Source organism: Callospermophilus lateralis, chromosome X, assembly GCF_048772815.1.
Source record: "Callospermophilus lateralis isolate mCalLat2 chromosome X, mCalLat2.hap1, whole genome shotgun sequence".
Taxonomy (NCBI): Eukaryota; Metazoa; Chordata; class Mammalia; order Rodentia; family Sciuridae; genus Callospermophilus; species Callospermophilus lateralis.
The window spans coordinates 31,042,488-31,063,666 of record NC_135325.1 but is presented as its reverse complement, the minus strand read 5'-3'; the positions used below and the strand labels follow the sequence as shown (position 1 = coordinate 31,063,666).

The 21,179-nt window shown below is 34.7% G+C and overlaps 1 protein-coding gene across 9 annotated transcripts in view; it reads right to left on the bottom strand.

Moving 5' to 3' along the window:
- Kdm6a (lysine demethylase 6A) overlaps nucleotides 1-21,179 on the bottom strand; it is a 226,386-nt gene that overhangs the window by 85,437 nt on the left and 119,770 nt on the right. For all 9 annotated transcript variants that reach the window (XM_077106930.1, XM_077106923.1, XM_077106926.1 and 6 more), the window contains exon 5: nucleotides 4,134-4,192. In XM_077106930.1, the coding sequence (XP_076963045.1) occupies nucleotides 4,134-4,192 (59 nt within the window). The remainder of the gene's footprint in view (nucleotides 1-4,133; nucleotides 4,193-21,179) is intronic.

Below are 21,179 nucleotides of genomic sequence, written 5' to 3'. Positions count from 1 at the left end.
TGACCATTACAGGAGAATGGAAATTCTTACACTCTTTGGGAACACCTATGATTAGTGCACTGCTGTGGGGAAATGAATTCTAAAGAAACTTTACTAGTTAGGTGTTAACATTTCTTTTTGAACTCATCTATACTCCTTTCCCCTAATCATTCTTGATGAAAACGTAATAATTATCACTACATTTCCTTATCAAACTGTCAATTAGATTTGGAAACCTAATTTCTATAATCCTATGCCTGTAGCACAGACTATCCTGATATTCAAAAGAATACAAAAGGTTATAGGCTGGGAGGGGAGGGGAGGGGGGATAGTAGAGGATAGGAAAGATAGCAGAATACAACAGTCACTAGTATGGCAATATGTAAAAACATGGATGTGTAACCGATGTGATTCTGCAATCTGTATACGGGATAAAAATGGGAGTTCATAACCCACTTGAATCAAATGTATGAAATATGATATGTCAAGAGCTTTGTAATGTTTTGAACAACCAATATAAATAAATAAATAAACACTTTAAAAAAAAAAGAGTTCAAAGCCAGCCTCAGCAACTTAGTGAGAAAAAAAAAGAACATAGAATTTGACAATAGAATTTTGACAACAGAACTAATATTAGTCTTTGCTTTTATGTAGATAAACTGAATTTTGTAATTTGTAATTTTTAAAATACCAAGTGTATGAATACACACTAAAACACTAGAATAAATTTAAGTTTGTGATCAAATAAAAAAAAAAAGGTTATAGGCCAAACTTAGTTAATGGTTTTTAGGAAGATGTATTTAGGGTATGGCTATAGGCTGTACTGGGAAGAATAGTTTGTTTCCTTCAGTTTTATTTTTTAAAAACTTGACTGTTATCCCCCCTCAGCTACCTTTTTCTGTCAGTCTTTCCTTTCTCTGTATTTCACTTCCTCTCACTCTAGGGTACAGAATTCTTCCCCAAAACAACTTCTTCAGTTCAAGGTACGCTTTCAGGTGGCAATTTAGGGCATGGGGTTGATATGCACGCACATGTAAAGGAACAGCTTTATAAAGACCTGTTTCTAGCTCTTTGCTGTAGATATTTTACCATGTGTCTCTATGTCTGTTTTTCTTCTTCTAGAAATCCTTTTTAAAGTTTGGTCCCAGATTAATCAAGCAACAGATGCTGTAATCTACTACTTTACGACACGGGTTCCTCCAAAAAGAGGCTTACAACTGAAACTGAAAAAAATGACCAAACAATTGAACTAATCTAAAAGCTGACCAATAGAATCAACTCCAAAAGAAAAAAGGGTAGCATAATCTGACAAGAAGCAAACAAGTTAAGAGCAAGACTATAGTTTAAAAAACAAAACAAAACAAAATTTGCTTTTAACCAAGTTAAAATTGAGTTTAACCAAGCCAAACTCACATGTTGGCTACACATTATTATAAAATATTTAATCTTATTAAATGCCAACAGACACCATAACCAAATACCAAATTTTGCTTAAATTATACATGAATCAGAAATATAACACTGAGCCATCCTAGGCAAATTCTCTGTGCTGACAATGGGTGGGTGGGGGGGGGGCGCATCCAGAGGCCATTCTCTTGTCTAGAAATACTGTTCAACACCCCCAAAGAGTCTGGTGTGTAATTAAAATTTCCTAACCCCAGTAACCAACAGGCATTCACAAATATAACACAAAACTAGCTTTAATCTAAGTAAGTTCCTACCACTTAAAACTACTCTAAACCTTTCACTAAGCACCCCATGCTTTCTCATTTTGTAGCTGTTCAAGAGACAACAAGTTGAGGCAGAAACGTTAAGTATAGTTTGTGAAAGAACATTTAATCAGCAAGAGAGAAAACACATAGTCAGGGTAAATTCACAGACAATGTGTAAGATGTATTATTTTAGGAAGTAGCTACAGCATTGAAAGTCAAGACATGAGAAAATGGTGGTGACTAAGACAAGATCAATAAAGCAGAGGGCACTTATTAATGCAGACATTGCTTATCCTTTTATTACTCAATTTTATTTCTTAGGTCAACCTAAATATACAGAAATTGTATGTAGGTAAGGAATCAAAAGAGGTAATAATTTTCCATAGCTATAAGACCCTTAACTTAACATGAACACATACTTATTAAAGCAATCAAACTTTGAACTGATGACAGCTTTTATCTCACTATCTTTATGTTCTTATCTTAAATATAGAGGGAAGCTCACAAGTTACCACTGGTATGTGGGGAAAAAAAAATTAGGTGAGCTGGTATGAGGTATATATAGCCATTCCTCAACTGTTCCTTGCCTTGGTTTCCATTTAAATTATTTCTGGCATACCATAAAAGACAATCAATGTGCCCCAAGATAACAACTACAAATACGGATTAAAAATAATCACTTGAGGATGGGTGCAGTGGTGCACACCTGTAATCCCAGCAGCTCAGGAGACTGAGATATGAGGATCACAGGTTCAAAGCCAGCCTCAGCAACAGAGAGGCACTAAGCAACTCAGTGACACCTTTTCTCTAAATAAAATACAAAATAGGGCTGAGGGTGTGGCTCAGTGGTTGAGTGCCCCTGAGTTCAAACCCCAGTACCAAAAAAAAAAAAAAAAAAAAAAAAAAATCACTTGGTGTGTACGTACATACACACACACACACATATATGCATGCTTCCTTGGGGAATCTGATACACATCTTACTTTCTCCACATGCAAAAAGGAGAAACCCATTAAATTATCTCTAAGACCACTTCTCTGTTAGAACTTTGAATTCTATAAGTAAGATTTTCAAGAAACGTTACCAGGTACTTATCCTTGGTTTTAAATATGAAACACAGAACATGATATTATGAGGTTCAACTAACGACTTGCTATAAAACAAGAAATAATTCAAGAGAAAAATTTCAAAGCTTCTTTATGAAGATCTCAATTACTGGTTTCTAAAAACCAGTATTCTGAAGGATTACAATCCTCTATATACACACATAAGTGCTCTGTAATAATGTGGTTTCCATACATGATCAAAAGCCAACAGGACCAAAAGATAAGACCCAAGTAGGGAAGGAAAAAATCATACTATAAAAAGCCAGTCACATCCAATGTTTCATTTTTAAGGATACCATATTAAATCACTGCCAATGAATATGTGGAAGTTCTGTACTAAATACTCAGGATACATATCAGGTAAATAAAAGAGTTATAACCTTCAGCCAAACACATAATCACCTTCCTCTGGACTCTCACTGACAAAGTTAAATACACTTCAAATTTTTAAAACAAGTTTATGCAAGGCTTTGCAGTTTAAAAGACGTATATTATTACATCTGAGCATCAAAATTCTGTAAAATACCTATGACTGCAATGTCGTTTTTGTTTTATAAACAAATGAGAAAACAAATCTAGGGAAATTATTTCACTCAAGAGCAAACAAAGTGCCAATCTTCCAACTCAAATTCTATATTCTTTCCATTAAAGGATCTATCTGGTAAAGAGAAAAATAACAATGGGACAAAGGCCATAGTAACAGAGCCCCACACTTTATAAAATCTTACACATTGCTATAATAATTAATCTCCAACACTGAAATGTTACCTTTTTTTTTTTATAGAAGAGAGAACTGAGAGTTTATGAACTGGTACCTAGTTATTAGAAATTGTAAAGTGGTAGCCATTGTATGGCAGGGAGGAGTCAGAAAAGGTAAAATTACTGGTCATCATGTATCAATAAAAATATTGGTCATCATGGATCATTTACCCACAGATCTTGAGATCATAGTCATTCTTTAGTTCAAACTAACCTGGGACTACCAGTCTACAATGAGTGAGAAATTTCAAAATGCTTCCTAATTTAAACCTTCTTTGACCAGAATCTCATATCAGATTCTTCTGTATACACAATTCTAATAATCTAAGGCGAGTCAACACATCTGAAGGAAAAATCTAATCATTTCAATAGACTATTGAAAAATATAGGGTTACTGACACAAAAACATTTTGTACAGACTATGTATGAGTGTGTGTGTGTATGTGTGTGTGTGTGTGTACACACACATACACAAACACACACTCATACACAAATAATCAAGCAAAAACAAACCAAAGAAACTAAAACAAACTATTTACTGGGAACAACTGGAGTTATTAGTTTTATGTCAACTTACCACTGAAATGCATTGTAATGGAAGTAGACCAAACCAAGACCATATAAAAAGGCAGCATTCTATAAAGGAAGGGAAAAAGAGACTTTTAGGAAAACCATTTATATCTAATGCATATGATGTAATTACTATAAAATATAGTATCCAAGATATTTTAGATTCTTAAAACTCTATCATGCATTACAATATATTTACAATATACTTTTAAACAACAAAATAACAATGATGAGTCAACATATGGCACAGAATTTAATCAACAAAGATACATTCTATTAAATCAAACTTATCAGCATAATTCCATCAGTAAATTTAAAATAAAAAACTCTTCTTTAGGAATAAGAAAATGCTAAAACTATGCTATCCTATTCTCTCTTGTTTGCATCTGCATTCTTTCTCTGTTTCTTTCTGCTTCTTGAACTGTTTTAAATTTTATGTTCAATATTACTAGGAAAGTACTTAGAATTCTAAAGAAATACATAATATAAACCTAGACAAATCAGAACATCTAAAAAAGAGAGAAAGAAAAGTCACATGCCAAAATAACATGGGTTATTCTGGGGTTTAATCACATCTGATTCCTTCTGCAGTATGAAACAGAAAGATGCCAACACTTATCCTGACTCATTTTACCTCTGGTCTCCAAAGAGGAACTACCTACCTACTCCCTTTCTTCAAGAAAGGCCAACATTTGAATATCTAGTATATGTTGTACCAATAATTAAGCAAATCTGTCTTAGTAAATCTTCTCTGAAACTTTCACACTGATTCAAATGAATAAATTTCTCTAATATTCTGTATTTTAAATTAAAAATGTCTCGATGATTACTAAAAGATTAAAAATTTTAAACTTATTAAAGTAAAATTTTTTTTGCTATATAGTCTTCAGTTATATTTCCCAAGAAGTAGACCCTGAGACAAAGGTTTTAGAACTTTTGGTTTAAGCCGTGCGCGGTGGCATACCTGTAATCCCAGTGGCTCAGGAGGCTGAGGGAGAAGGATGGCGAGTTCAAAGCCAGCCTCAGCAACTTAGCGAGACCCTAAGCAATTCAGTGAGACCCTGTCTCTAAATAAAATACAAAATAGGGCTGGGGATGTGGCTCAGTGGTCAAGTGCCCCTGAGTTCAATCCCCGGTACCAAAAGAAAAAAAAAGAAAAAGAGAAAAAAAAAAAAGAACAACAACTTTCATTTTATTTGGGAAATTACCCCATAAAACACCTTTTTTGAAAGGAATGAAGAACTAAGACAGGAAGGAAAGAAGTCAATAAAAGGATGCATTAGGGAGTTGATTATAGCTAGAACTAGGGCATTTATCCCCCAACTGCTGTCAGTTTGCTGACTTGAGAAAAAGATGTTTAAAAGTCCAAAACATAAAGTGTTTTCAACACGACTTTTTTAAATACTAAAATGTGTTCTAGGATTACATTGTGCATTTCCTTTGAATTGTAAGTACTTCCTAGAAACACTTAAAATTGAAGTATATCATAAAATGTAATTAAATGAAAATTCAATTTCCCTAAGTTCTTATTACCCCCAACTTTCTGAATTAGAACATTATGTGAGAGAGGTATTCACAAATTTGGGGAAGTCACAAAGGTCTCAGACAACATCCATTTCAAAAATTCATACTGAATTTGTTAAAAATTTAGTTGAAATTGTTTTTAATCAGGATCATTCATTTGCTATTTCACCAACTGAAATAATTTTAAGCATTTATTGAGTGCCAGGGACAATACACAGGGTTGAACAAGCCAAAATGAATAAAATATTCCACTCTCAAGAAGCATGAAATCCAGGGAGTGAGAGGGGAGGCATAGATACTCAGGATGCAGGAGTAGTTAATTCAGAAAGTCGAGATTTGAAAGACCACTGTCTTCTTAGGGACATGGATAGGGAGGTTAGTGGTGAAGGGAGCAAGGCTTGTGTAACAACAGACAACAAGTAGGAAAAGTGGAAATATGAGTTTGTTGAGGGGCAGTTCTACTTTTATAACATATCCTACATTCTCCCAACTTTCTTATTTGTTCATACTTCATCCTTCAACTGAAATCTTGCTCCATTCTTATCACCCTATAAATTCTATCAATTTTTCAAAATCCATTTAAATGTCACCTTCCCCATGAAACTTTGCTGTTCTACCTAAAACCAGGGTAATCTTTACAACCTCTTAATTTGGTCTTAGCAAAAAGTATATGACATTATTATTGTGTAATAATAAGTACTTACGTGTCTGTAAAATGGTAATATCTATTTTTAAAGATTCTAATAACCCTATGAGGTGGTAGAAGGCTTTGTTTATAGAATGAAGAAACTGAGGATCACAGACTAAGCAACTTGCTTAAGAAGGTACTAAGTAGTAGACACAGAAACTGAAGCTAAGTCAGCCTCTAGAGCTCACTTTTAAATACTGTGTTTTGTTGTTATTGTTATTTAATAACTAATCTCTACTTCATCAAACAAAAATGCCACAACAACAGAAGTGCTAATCATCTGTGTCTATCCCCTATTACTAGGTAGGACAATGTGCTTCAATACAGCAGGAAGTCAAAGATTTACTATATCCAATCATTTTGTTGTGTGCTCAGTCTCCTTGGGTGACCCAGACTAGCAGAAGGCCTGGCCCTTATCTACTATTAACTAGGAGATGAATCCCATTTTTCAATAACAAAAAACAAAGGTATCCAAACATTTATTGAGCACCTAGAGCTATAGCCGAATTATAAGGTACTGTGAAGATAGTGATGACAAAGTTCAGAACACATTATGCCAAAATATGGCACCTTGGCATACATAACATTTAAGCTGAATTTGAGAAACAGCTCATGTAGGAAGGATTTTCTGACCTTCTCCTACCCTTCTCTGAAGAAGGTCATTTCACCCCCATTTTTGAGTTATCCCCCCACCGATCCCCCAAGATAAAGGGACACAGAGAAGAATCTGAACTAACAAGCCTTGCTAAGTTTCTCCCAGTCAGCTCATATCCTTTATCCTAGGACAGAGGAAGACTTTTATTCTTTCATCAAACCTAGCATAAACACACTCAGATTTAGCTGTTTCTTCATATCTTCCTTATGAAGGCTCCCATGTCACATAAAATTCATATTAAATAAATGTGTGTACTTTTCTCTTGTTTGTCTTTTTTATTACAGGGGCCCCAGACAATGAACCTAAAGTGAGTAACAGGAAATAGTTATTTTTCCTCTCCTATGGTAGTGAACAAAGGGGTGGAGTGCTATTCTCAATGAATTTATAATCTAATGACAAAAGATTTTTGAAGTTAAGGTCTAATAATAAATGCCAAGCTACAAACTTAAGAGTTAATGAAGTATAATCAAGAGTAGGAGAAAAGCTAGGATAGTACTTGGGTACTACATCACAAGGATGGTAGGGAAAGAAATAGAAACATCTCAGCCAAGGGTCCTTAAAATTTTTGGAAATAGTGGAGTATGAATTGCTATGTCCCAAAATACGTATATCCCCTTCAAAAGTCAACATACTATCTCATCAAAAATGCTAATGGTATTCCAATTGGGTCCCTACAAAAGGATGACCTGAGTAAAGGAATTAATATGGAAATGAATTTGAATCTCATGTAGTCACTCTTTACTGTGAAGAGTTAGGGGAGCAGTTTTATGTATAAAATGTGTAGAGTCCCCCGCCTCCAATCCATGGGGGGATAGGTTCCAAGACCCCAGTAGATGCCAGAAACTGCAGATAGTATTGAACTCTATATATGCTATTTTTTTCCTGTACATACATACCAATGACATAAAGTTTAATTTATAAATTCAGCATAGTAAGAAATTAGCAGCAATAACTAAAAAATACAATTATAACAAACTGTAGTAAAAGTTATATGAATGTACATGCTTTTACCCTCTCTCTCATAATATTGGGTTTTTTTGAGATCATGTGGGTTCCTCGCTCAGTATATACACCTAGCTTTATCATATGACCTGCAGTGTTGCCACCGAATACCAGAGTTAATTTGTCCTTCTATGTTTCGTGCGCTTGTGCCTCCTTTACATTTCTATGAATATAAGTTTATTGGGTATCTTTTTCTAGAAGGGCCAAATTTTGTCACAAATCAAGACTTAAACAGTGTCCTTAATCAACTTCACTAGATATGTGGCAGCAGCCTTTTCGTCACAGACACAGACTCTCGGGAATTTTTATATTTTGCAGTCCAAACTTAATTCCTCAATTTTAACCATCCTTTACTTGCAGTAAATGGCTTAGTGTCACTCTTTTCAGAGGATCCTTTGCTGAAATCTTTGTATAGGCTCAATGCTTTCCAGGACAACCTGTTGCCGCCAATTAGAACATATTGTCTCCTATGTCTTCTGTCCACAAATTTAATATCCATATTAACTAAGCACTTATCACATACTTACATACTGTAACCAAAATGTCTGTAGTTTGAGGTGTGATAGCAAAAGTAGTGTGAATTTCTTTTTCCTTCTCCACAATTTCAGATAGAGAATTCATTCTTAACAATCTTGGCATAAAATTTTCTTCTCTTATTAATTAAATTGAGAACTTACATCATTTTACTTATAGGAAGCAATTCATGATTCCTCTTTCGTATATCCAAATTGCCTGCAACACTACTCTTGCATTGTAGGGCAATTATTTAGTAAAATAAGGGTCACCTGAACACAAGCACTATGATACCAAGACAGTTAACATATGATAACCCTGAGGACTAATAATTGACTAACAGACAGGTAACATATACAATGTAAATATATTGGACAAAGAGATGATTCACATCCCCAGCAGGATGGAGTGGCATGGCCCAAGACTTCAGACATAGTATCAGAACAGCAGGAAATTTAAAACTTATCAATTGTTTATTTCTGTAATTCTCTGTAGTTGGTCTCAGCCATGTGAAACTATGAAAAGCAAAACTGCAGATACGAAAGCATTGCTGTACTGATACCTCAGAATACATTCTTATGGTAAGAATACCCACTAGAGAAACCAGCAAATTATGGCACACAGAACAAAACCAGGCAGTCCATGGCCACACCCATCATTAATATATTGTCTATGGTTATTTTCAGCTACACAGTTGAGGTAAGAAATTTCACTGGAAATCATCTGATTTATAAAACCTAAAATATTTATTATCTAGCCCTCTACAAAAGAGGTTTGCCAACCTCTGACCTAGACTATTATTACAGTACCCATTACCACAGCAAGTTAAGAAATTATATCTTGATGAGATTACTATCAGTTTCTAGTGAGGATTCTTATACTGTGTCTACAGTAAAGCCGTTGCAGTAAAGGATGTAGTTCATTAGGTTAGTAGTTTGCCAAAACTGGAATCCACAGTGGTGTTTCCACTAATCCCTAATATAGCTCTTAGATAACCACACAGTTCTTAGATAAACTTCTGAATGCTCGGTTACATAATTAGGGCTCCAAACTGTACAACCCCAGACAAGAAAGGGAAGCAAACTGTAATTTTCAAAGTTAAAATGCTGCGAGCTCTATTCTATCTAGCCCTATAGGAAAAAGGTATTAAAAACAGTAAGAAATGGGAAATAGACATTGCTGTTTGTCATAGTTTCCTCAGGCTATTTCCAAACTGAAGGAAAGGTAATTGAAGGTTCTGTTTCCATTTTCATGAACATCCCAGAAGTGACTGGGAAAAAGAGTGCTAAATCATAGTAACAGTGAACTTTACAGAATAAAAGGTGAAATAAAGAAAACTTTGGCCATCTTATATTAGACAACCGCTACAAAATCTTCTTAAATCTCTGAAATCTCATGAAAGGCATGCTGGTTGGATAACCAAGCCCCTCTTTTCCCAGCCACCTTCAGTGAGATAAACCTGGTAATGTAACACAATTCCTGCCATTGAGAACAAGCAGATTTGTACCATGGTTTCTAGAAAAGATGAGTTTTCTTTTTCTCCTTGTGTCGCCTTCTCTTCTGTTACTGTGTCATAGTCACCAGAAGGCTAAAGGAATTAATAGCATACCAAAGTGGTATGAAAAATCACTTTAAATTGAAAACATCTGAACAATAAGCAGTTCTCTAGACTGATGCCCTTCCCACCTTCCAAGGAGGTTCCAAATTGAAAAAAGACTGACCCTTAACACTAGAAAGCAGAAATTCATTAGTATCAAATTCCATTGCTATCAAAAAGTCCAACTGGAAAAGGCAGAAAGTATGGAGGCAGTAAAAAGATCTGATTACTAGGGGAGGGAGGGACAAACAGGAAGAGCACAGAGAATTTTTAGGGCAGTAAAAATACTCTACAATACTATAATGGTAGATACACATCATTTTACATTTTTTCCAAATCAATGGAACAGCAACGAAAGTGAACTCTAACATAAACTATAGAATTTGGGTAATAATGATATCAACGTAGGTTTATTGATGGTAACAAACGGTAATGGGAGAAGTTATATATATGTGGAGGCAGTGGTCACAGGGTTTCCTTAAATTGCCTTTAATGAATAATTGAGTAACTTATGGGAAAAAAACAGGTGTACTAAACTTGAGCATAAATGGGTGATAACAAAGGGAGGCAATTAAGAAATATGGTAGGGCTGGGGTTGTAGCTCAATGGTAGAGTGCTTGCCTACTATGTGAGAAGCACTGAGTTTGATCCTCGGTACCACATAAAAATAAATAAATAATAAAAAATATTGCGTCCATCTAAAATTTAAAAAGAAAAATTTTTTTAAAGAAATGTGGCAAGAAAGAAAGATCAATGGGACTAACACCTGACAGGGTCTACTGGGATCACTGTAAAGTCAGTTATGGTCACAGGTTTCACAATGTGTATTAGAAGGGAAATTTCTTTGATAGCACAGGCACACTAAAACAGTTTCCTAATCAATGACCCCAGCACATACATTAACATAGGAATGACTTGTAGATGAAGCCCCCCTGAATGATATGGTCACCAGGACAGTTCTGGAAAGGACCAACAAGGGTCAAACCCCCCAACCCACTCAATGCATAGGTGCAATTAAACACTGGTCTGGTGAAGACTGCAGAAGGTGAATCCCAATTCTCATGGCAAACATAAAGCAGTAATAACTTTGGAAGTAGCAATAAGTTTCCTCTGTCATTCTCAGCTCAGAGATGACCCACTCTTTCTCTTGAGAGTGTGCTTTGCTTGAGCCTTATTTTCACTTTAAAAATCATCTTGCTTGGCTTTTCATATCTGACTTGACTTTAAATTTTACCTCATTGGGACATAAGAACCAAGGTTTAGAGCTTCTGTTCCCCATTCGACTGTGACATTTTGAAAATTTATTTCCAGGTATTCAGAGTTGCTCACCAAACCAACTCTCAAGTGTAGAATAAATAAATTTTCTTTTTTTCCTCTTAATCTGTGTATTGTCAATTAATTGTGGGATCTCAACTATTAGACCCAAGTTGGAAAAAAGTGTATTTCCACCCAGAGTAACAAGCATCAACCTGTGTGTAAACTTCTGACTGGGTCAGAATGGCAGGACAGTCATGGACATACCATGATTTTAAAGGAAAATAAGCTTTTCAGAACACAGAGAATCAATACGTTTAAGATCAGAACACTGCCTTCCCCCATAGAGTTATTTTGTATTGACTATGATATGTTGTTGAGAAAACAACAGAGTCTAAACCTTTATCCTAGGAGCAGGAAGGACAAAGTAGCACTAATGAGAAGGCAACGGTTTCCCAAAGAAAGGTAAGGTGGGATGAAAGAAGAAAATGTTAATAAAAGTAATATTAAAGTTTCTGAAACTTTTATTAGATATGATCTAAACCGAATGTAGTCTAGGACAACTAACTAGGTTCTAATTGACAACATACTGTTATAATGTTGACAATTTGGGAGTGGAATTAACACTCTGGTTATAACTACCATCAGGCATCCCTTAGTTCAATAGTCATCTTTGAAGACAACTTCAAAGATATTTTTAAGAAATAAACTCAAGATGGAAGGAGATGTGGCTCAGTGGTAGAGTCATCTGCCTGGTATGTACAAGACCCTGGATTCAATCCTCAGAAGGAGAAAGAAACTAACTCATGACAAACTGGAAAAAAATTAAATGTCCTGATTAATGCTTTTCTGCTCTAAACTTTATTCCACAAAGCCAGTGAAAGTAGGTGGGGGCTATATTCCACAAAGCCAGTAAAAGTAGGTGGGGGGCTATTAACCCTACTGGGGACCAAAAAGGTCAATGAAGGTAATAAGGACATTCCAAAAGCTCCAGGCAAGAATTTTCAAATGCCTTTGAGTTTCTTCCACCTGCTACACATCCTATGAATACCTGAAACAAAACGAAACCAAGATTGAACAAGAGACTGTTCAATCACACGTTCTACTGGTACCGCAACCTCAACTGTTGACCAAGCTAAAAATTAATCCTATTTTTCTCCTCTCACCTCCTCCCCATAAGTGAAACACATTCATTCTATCCACAAAGCTCATTTTAGAATCTAAAAGCCTTTCAATCTACCCCCTCTCCATTCCTACTGTCTTTCTATAGATTATTTCGGACCTCAACTCTATCTTCTGTTTTATTTCAACAGTTATCTCGTCTCCCCAACTCTAACTTCTCCCTCCATTTCCAATCTGCCTTCAACATGACTGCCAATGAGCTTTCAAAAACTCAAATAATGCCGAGTGCAGTGGTGACTCAGAAGGCTGAAGCAGGAGGATTGCAAGACTGAGACCAGCCTCAGTAATTTAGCAAGGCCCCAAGCAACTTAATGAGACCTGTCTCAAAATAAAAAATAAAAAGGGCTAGAGATGTGGCTCAGTGGCAAAGCACCCCTAGGTTCAATCCCTGGTACACAAACAAAAAACAAAAACAAAACCCTCAAAAGGAAGCCAGGCATGAAGGCATATGCCTATAATCCCAGCAATTTGGTAAGCTGATGCAGGAGGATCTTCCATTTGAGACCAGCCTCAGCATTGTAGTAGCAAGACTCCCAGAAACTTAGACCCTGTCTCAAAAAATACGACTAGAGATGTATCTCAGTGGTAAAGTACCCCTGGGTTCAATCCCCAGAAAAATAAAATAAAATGACACTTTTAATTTTAAACTTCTCTGTCTGAAGAGTTCCTATAATCTAGCCTGATTTATAAAAGTCTTCATTTTTTGACTCTTGCTGAATTTTCACAAATACCACATCAGTCACAACAAATAACATGCAGATCTATGGAATACAATATATTATTACATACTTCTCTGACTGTGACTATGATTGCTTCCTTTGCCTGAAAAAGCCACTGTCATCTTTCCCTACACTCATTTCTCCATTTGGCAAATTTGTATCCACCTTTAACAACACTCACCTTTCTCTTTTCCAAGTGATTAGCTGGCGCATTCCAAACCCAAAAAGAAGTATGTTTTCTGCTATTCACAAATGAATACCAATGTCTATTACAGATATACTGATTATCTCCTCCACCAGAATATGAGTCTATAATGATAGATAGAAACCAAGGTGTATTTTGATCTTTATAATAAAGTAACTGACATATATAAATTATTTAGGAAAAGTCTGCTACTGACTAAATCAATGCCTTACAGTCTAATAACCTGCTATAAAGTTATCACTGAAGAATTTAATTCTTTGCTGATTCAACTTAGACTGAATCACTTAATATAGTCTGAACTACTCTTTGGATAATTAAAAGTTTTTTCTCAGTACCAATAATACAGCAAAAGACATTAGCTAAATCTTATAATATACATCAAGCCCAAAGTTACAGCACTGCGGCAAAATTTCTGCTATCAAGACCTGTGTATAGTAGTCCTAGCAATCATGAAATCAAATTGTAGTTGACATTAGACTTGGGTTGTAATCTCAGCCTTTTTACTTACTAGCTATTAAAACTCATGAAACAAGTTAACTAATTCACCTCAATTTCTTCATCTTTGTAAAATACAGAAAGCAGTATCTCTATTTCATATAGGGTTATTATGAACAATTAGATAATTTATACATGTAAAATACTTAGAATATAATGTATCTAAACACCACCACGAAAATTATCTAGCACAAGATAATTTACTCAAAGAATATACATGAGACATGATAAGGTTTATGTAACATCATAACCAGAGATTTTCAAAATGATAACTAGTACCTGGAAAAAGCCTGAAGGAAGGTTAGCATGGCTTGCCTCAGTTGTTATTAAAAATGTACAAAAAAATGAAGTTAGAATGGTAACAACCCTTTAATTAAAGTGGAGCTGGATGATCCTGAAAGAATGAAAATAGCTGAGAACGTTACAAAACTATTGAAGTTCCTGTCGGGGGAGTCCTGGATGAAGGTAGTTATCCCTATTTGTTGTTGTTGTCTTTTGTTTTTTTGTGGTCGTGGGAATCAAACCTAGGGCCTCACAAGTATTCAGCAAGCACTCTACCACTGAGCCACATCTGCAGCCCAAAGGTGATCATCCTTAATTTTCTTAAGATCTAGACTAAATGACTCCTGCTGCAAGTATAGCAGCCAAGCTGAAAACTCTTCTTTCTCTACTGACATTTATAATTATACTCCCATTACCCAGGGGGAAAAAACTGAGTGAAGCAATAAGACTTCCACATCACATAAACATAATTTCCCCATCTACCAATGATATATGAGCTAATCTGCATTAATAATATATTCTATCTTGCAAAACGTGGAGTTTCTTTTTATTGTTCTCCATCCTATTCTCACATTTCACATTCCCCCTCAAAGACTCACCAATGAAATGGGGGTAGAAGGCCATCTTATAATTCCCTTAAAGAAAAGAGCTGTTACTTTCTGCTTCCTCTTCCTCTAACCAGCTTTCTTTGGAGCAGCACCAGCTCCAAGAAACCTTGAACTATGCAGTCAAGGACAACACACCATCAATAGCCCTAAATAGCATCATGGAACAAAACTGCCTTGCCACCATTAATATCTCTACCTATGAACTACAGAGATATAAAAAAAAATCTCTCTTCTTTTAAGTCACCATTTAAAGTCTCTATAAAAGATGGAATCCACACCTATTTAATGTGCCATCCCACATAAGCCATCATGTCTACATTCTAGAAATAGAAGACTTCAGGCTTGTTCTGCATATTGTCAAATGCCATCCATAAACTTCTTTCCTTTGTATTTATAGCTTTTCGTTTATATCTAAAGCACAAATTAAAGTATTTTTTTCAAGTGTCCCAGCATTTTCATTTACATTTCCTTAATTATGGTATAATAGCTAAGAGACTTCAATGCATTCCACTTCCAAATATATGACCATCTGGTCAAAGTAATAGGTTGGAAAACCCTTCTGATACAAAACTATTAAAATGCTAGATAAAACATGTTAAACCTATTCTTTATAAATGAATGGCTGAGCTGTCAACAAAAGGGAAAAGGCTGAAAACTAAAAGGGAAAAACACAGACAAGCAAAATTCAATTGCCAATACCTGAGACCTAGAGCTTTCGTTTTCAACAGTAATGTAGGATACATTTAATAAAATGATGCACTAAAAAATTTCTTTCCAAAACAAAACAAATAACAACAAAAAACTTTACCCCATGATAGAATAGAGAAAGAAATTTTACATTAATTGTAGCTACAGAATGAATGAACTAAAAGGGAGTGTGCTAGAAATTATTCACAATGCAGCACAGCAACACAGAGGAAATATGAAAATGAAGTTAAGCACTAGGAAGTGAAGTCTACTATAGTTCTAAAACCAGTTATGAAATGGGTGCAGTGGTACCCGCCTGAAATCACAGCAACCCAGGAGGCTGAGGCAAGAGGATTACAAGAGAGAGACCAGCCTCAGCAAATTAGCCAGGTCCTAAAAAACTTAGCAAGACCTTGTCTCCAAATAAAAAATAAAAAGAAGAAGGGGGAGGTGGTTCAATGGCAAAGCATCCCTGGGTTCAATACCCAGTACCCAAATAACTAAGTAAAAGCAGCTGGAGAGGTGAATGAATAAAATGGGGCATCAGTAACATTTGAAGATGTAGTAGCTAACATTTTTCTAGTGAAAGCAATGCACACATTCACAATGTGTAATAAATAAAATGAAATTATATACACAAAGGGAAGTTACAAATAACAACGAGAAGATCTTTCAAAAGAAATAAGAGCTTCAAAAGATGACAGGTGGTTAACAGGAGGTTAGAGAATTAAGCTAAACAATACTGAAATAAATAACAACCAACTTTTCAAAAGTATTCAGTGAAGCTAGAAATCTGTAGAAATAAGCAATAACCAAGAATTGTTTGTGCAAGAAAAATACCTTAAAACAAGGGTGAAAGTTATTTTCATGCAAATTATGAAAATACATTATCACTGAATCTAAGACTTCAAATTTAAGATGAATCATATTTTACGTACCATGAGAATGAAAAAAAACACTTCAAATTAAGTGTGCTTACACTTAGAATTAGTACTTAAAACTGTGCTGAATTATTTTTATCACATTTCCTTCGCTTTTTTTAACACATGAAAATTTAAGGTAAAGAACTTAAGATAGCTTAAGCATAGTGTCCAATTCCAAATTACTTTTCAATACTGTTATCCATACTCTCATCCATGATTTTGTAACAATGGTCCCTTTACCTTCTCAATATAGCCCTCTTTGCTCTAAGGCTTATTTTTTTTTTTTTAAAGAACATGTTTTTTTTCCCTCTCTTCTACCCTTTCCCCCTCCCTAAGAAGATTAGGGAGACAGCATTATCATTTCTGAGGATCTGGGAAGTGAATATCTCCCAAATTAACAAGTGAATTCTAACACACAGCTGGCACCCTGGAACCCCCTACCCAAGCACACCTGGAATGCAACCCTTAAAAACTTTCTTTAAAACCCACTGCCCCCTCCTGATGGGGAGTTACAGAATTTGGGACAGGAGTCCTAGGTGTTTCTCCTTTGCTAGGAAAGCAATACACCTTCTTTTTCCTTTTTCTCAAAACCATGTCTTCATTATTAAATTGGCATTAATTGGCATTGGGAACAATGCTTTTTGGTTACACTTTTCCACAGAATATCAACTTCTGGGCCAACAAAAACGGTAGTGGCATAGCATTTCTCATATAATAAATATACTTCTAAATTCAAAACATGAATTTACAGTTATTTAAGAAAATAGTCTTATTATGTAGAAAGGTATATAGAACACTGAGGACTGAAATGTTCTGCTTCTTTTACCCTCAAACTGTCCCAAGAAAGAAAATGTCATTATAAGAGAGAAAACATTTAAAACAATTTTTGTTTTGTTGTGTTGTATTTTGCTTTGTTGTGATACTGGAGATGTAACCCAGGGCTTTGCACATGCCAGGCAAGTGCTCTACCACTGAGGTACAACCCCAGACATTTGTTTGGGGTTTTTTTTGTTTATTTGTTATTTATTTATTCACATTTTAAGACAGGGTCTCTCTACACTGCTCAAGCTGACCTCCAACTTCTATTTGCCTGCCTCAGCCTCTGAGATTTACAGGCATGCACAACTTCTTCTGGCTAAAAGAACTTTTGTAAACCCTGATGAACATAAGCCAGGAAGGCATTAAAAAAATGTCAAGCAAATGGCTCATGGTTAATTTAAGTGAAAGTACAGGGGTTAAAGAAATAAGCTGAACAATAGCCTAAGAAAACAATAAAACAAAGCCAGCAAAAGGAGCATTCATTCTATAACACAACTGAACTGGTCTCTTAAAGCCAGTAACAAGAAAATAAACAAAAAATGATGCAGGGTGTGGTGTCTAGGAAGCCCTGCCTTAAAAAGGACACCTAAGGGACTAGATGTAGGTCTGGACCGCCCCCCCCAAAAAAATACATACATATATATATATATATATATATATATATATATATATATATATATGTCTGTGTGTATGTATATATATACACATACATATACGCACACTCATAAAGACTTATATATTATATATACATATACATAATACATTTTGTAGTAAACTAGGTAAACTTTTCTACATATATATATGCATATACAGTTGACCCTCTTTATCTTTGGTTATCTATGAATCCAATCAACAGAGGATCAAACACATCTGGTAGGAAAAATGCATCTGCATTAAACTTATACATACCTACCTGTTATTCCCTAAACAATACAGTGTAACAACTTTTTTCATAACATTTACATTGTATTAAATATTTTAGCAATTTAGAGATATATAACAGACTTGACCATCCTCAGATTTTGGTATGGAGGAGTTCTGAAACCAATCCTCCTCATACCAAGGGACAACTGATTGTATGTAAAAAAAAAAAAAAATACAATAAACCTAAAGAAAATTAATATACTTCTAAATTCAAAACATGAATTTAAATTAGAAGAACCTTGGGTTTTTCTATTATAATAATTCTCTCCTCAAAATCTCCCCCTACCAACATTACCCCATAATCCCACATTATTGCAGCATTAACAAAAAATAAAACCATACAAGAGAAAACCTCATTAATTAGGCCCAATAGAAAAAGGGCCAGGACAAATTTCAGAGCTGATTAAAAAAAATAATAATAATACAGTATTATGCCAGGTCCTGTGGCACACACCTGTAATCCCAGCATCTCAGAAAGCTGAGGCAGGAGGATCCAGAGTTCAAAGCCAGCCTCAGCAAAAGCAAGGTGCTAAGCAACTCAGTGAGACCCTGTCACTAAATAAAATATAAACTAGGGAAGGGGATGTGACTTAGTGGCTGAGTGACCCTGAGTTTAATCTCTGGTACCCAAAAGAAAACAGTATTACAATTTCCAAGCGTATAGTGAATCAGGCAATAAAATATGTTATTTAGATCTTTCTAGTTTATCTGCTTTAAGGACAAAAATTAATTAGCATACCAAAACCATATACACATTAACCTCTCTACAAGTTTTGAGTTCCCAAAACACTTGATTTTCTTCTTGAGCAGTGAGAAGTGTCCCAAATTAAATTTTAATATAGCAAAAAAAAAAAAAAATTGTTGTATGTCTTATAACAAGACAAATTTTTCAAACAAAAAGGACTGTGCTCTATAACTGTTCTCCATACTCAGTGTGTTTCCATAGTTCTATTCATACAGACATTATTATCATACTCAAAACCTTTTCTTAAATACAAGTGGGAAAAAAAATAATGAAAAGAAGAGATTGTATTTAAAGTTTACAGATATTAAAAAAGTGTATCCAAGTTATTTGAGAAATTACAAGATAAAAAGTTATCAATAAGCACCAGCATGTCTTGGCATTTTAACATCTACTTGTATACCAAAATACATAGCAGCACTAACACTATGCATGTACTTTTTGATCTCTGTTTTTATTAATACCATACACCATATCAGAAATTTCTAAACTTTCCTGGCTCATGAATGAGTTAAGGTTTGAAGGGGTTTTGTTTGTTTGTTTTTCAATTATTTTGCTCTTGTTACAGGATATGTAGAACAAATTAAGTTTTTATTTATTACTACCTTGATTAGAGAAAGGTATTTATTACAATCATAAATAAACATAATGGTCATGAGAAAACCAACAAAAATTCACCATTTCACAAATGACAAGTTTCATTTGTACTGAACTAGTATGAATTATGATTAATATTTTGAATGGACTACTGGGTGGTAAGTGTAGGCAGGTGGCACAGGTTAAAGAAAGTAGGTCACTGAGGGTGCCACCTTTGGGGATTAGATTTTGTCTCTGGCTCCTAAACCCAAGTACACACCCTTGTGCACTCTCTGCTTCCCAGGGGCCAAGAGCTAAAGAAGCTTTCCTCCTCCAGGCTCTTCCACCATGATGATGTTGTGCCTCACCTCAGGCCCACAGACAAAATAAATTTTTCCTCCTCTAAATTGTTCTTCTAAGCTATTTTGGTGATGGGAATAAAAAGCTGATTAACACAGGCCCTTACCTCAAATTAATTACCCTGCAATTTCCATCAATTTCAGACTGTTTATTTTTCCCATAACTTTATTGAGGTAAAATTGAAGTACAAAAAAATGCACAATTTGAAGTATGCAATTTAATCAGTTTTGACACGTTTTGACACATATATAACCAATAATCAATATAAAAAGCATTACCGTTATTATTTTTTTTTAATTTGAAATCATGCAGACTGTGTTTCCTGCATGATTTATTACATTAGAAATCAATCACCTTGGGCTGGGGTTGTGGCTCAGCAGTAGAGTGCTCGCCTAGCAAGTTTGAGGCGCTGGGTTCGATCCTCAGCACCAAATAAATAAATAAATACATAAATAAAGGTACTGTGTCCAACTACAACTAAAAATATACATATATATTTAGAAAAATAAAATAAAATAAACTAATCACCTTAAGATATATAGAACCCTACTCCTGCATGTCAACTACTTCAAAATTAAACAGCACACTTATAAACCTCTCACATGTCAAGGAAGAAAGCACAAGTAAATGAAAACTGCTTTTAATTAATTGATAATAAAAGCTTAAAATATCAGAAATTCAGGGATGAAACAGTACTGAGATGAACATTTATAACTTAAAGTACTTGTATCAGAAAGAAACTAGATTAACAATTATTTTCAAATTAGGTAGTTAGAAGGAAAAATAAGAGTAGAAGCAGAAATGTAAGAAAGAATATTGCTAAAAATTAATAAAAATCAAGTCTAATCAAGAAAAAGTAACAATAATAATATCAATGGAAAAGGAGCTATCAAAATAATCCTACAGATGCTAAAAATATATTAAGTTAATATTACAACTGCATACCAACATATGTCATAGCTTATATAATGTGGTCTATATTAGAAAAGGAACTGTGTGCTGCTGAAAAGAAAGTATATTCAGTCACTGATGGATGAAATACTCTGTATATTTCATAAAGTCTAAATTTTTTATTGTATTTTTTAGTTTATAATTTCTTTATTTAGTTTTTGTTTAGAGGATCTATGCAGTGGTGACAGAGGCATGTTAAAGTTACCCTGTATTATTGTGTTGTGATCTACTTGACTCTTGAAACTAAAAAGGGTTTGTTTCATATACATAGATGCTACATTGTTTGGGGCATAAATACTTATGATTGTTATGTCTTATTGATGTACAGTTCCCTTAAGTAGAATGAA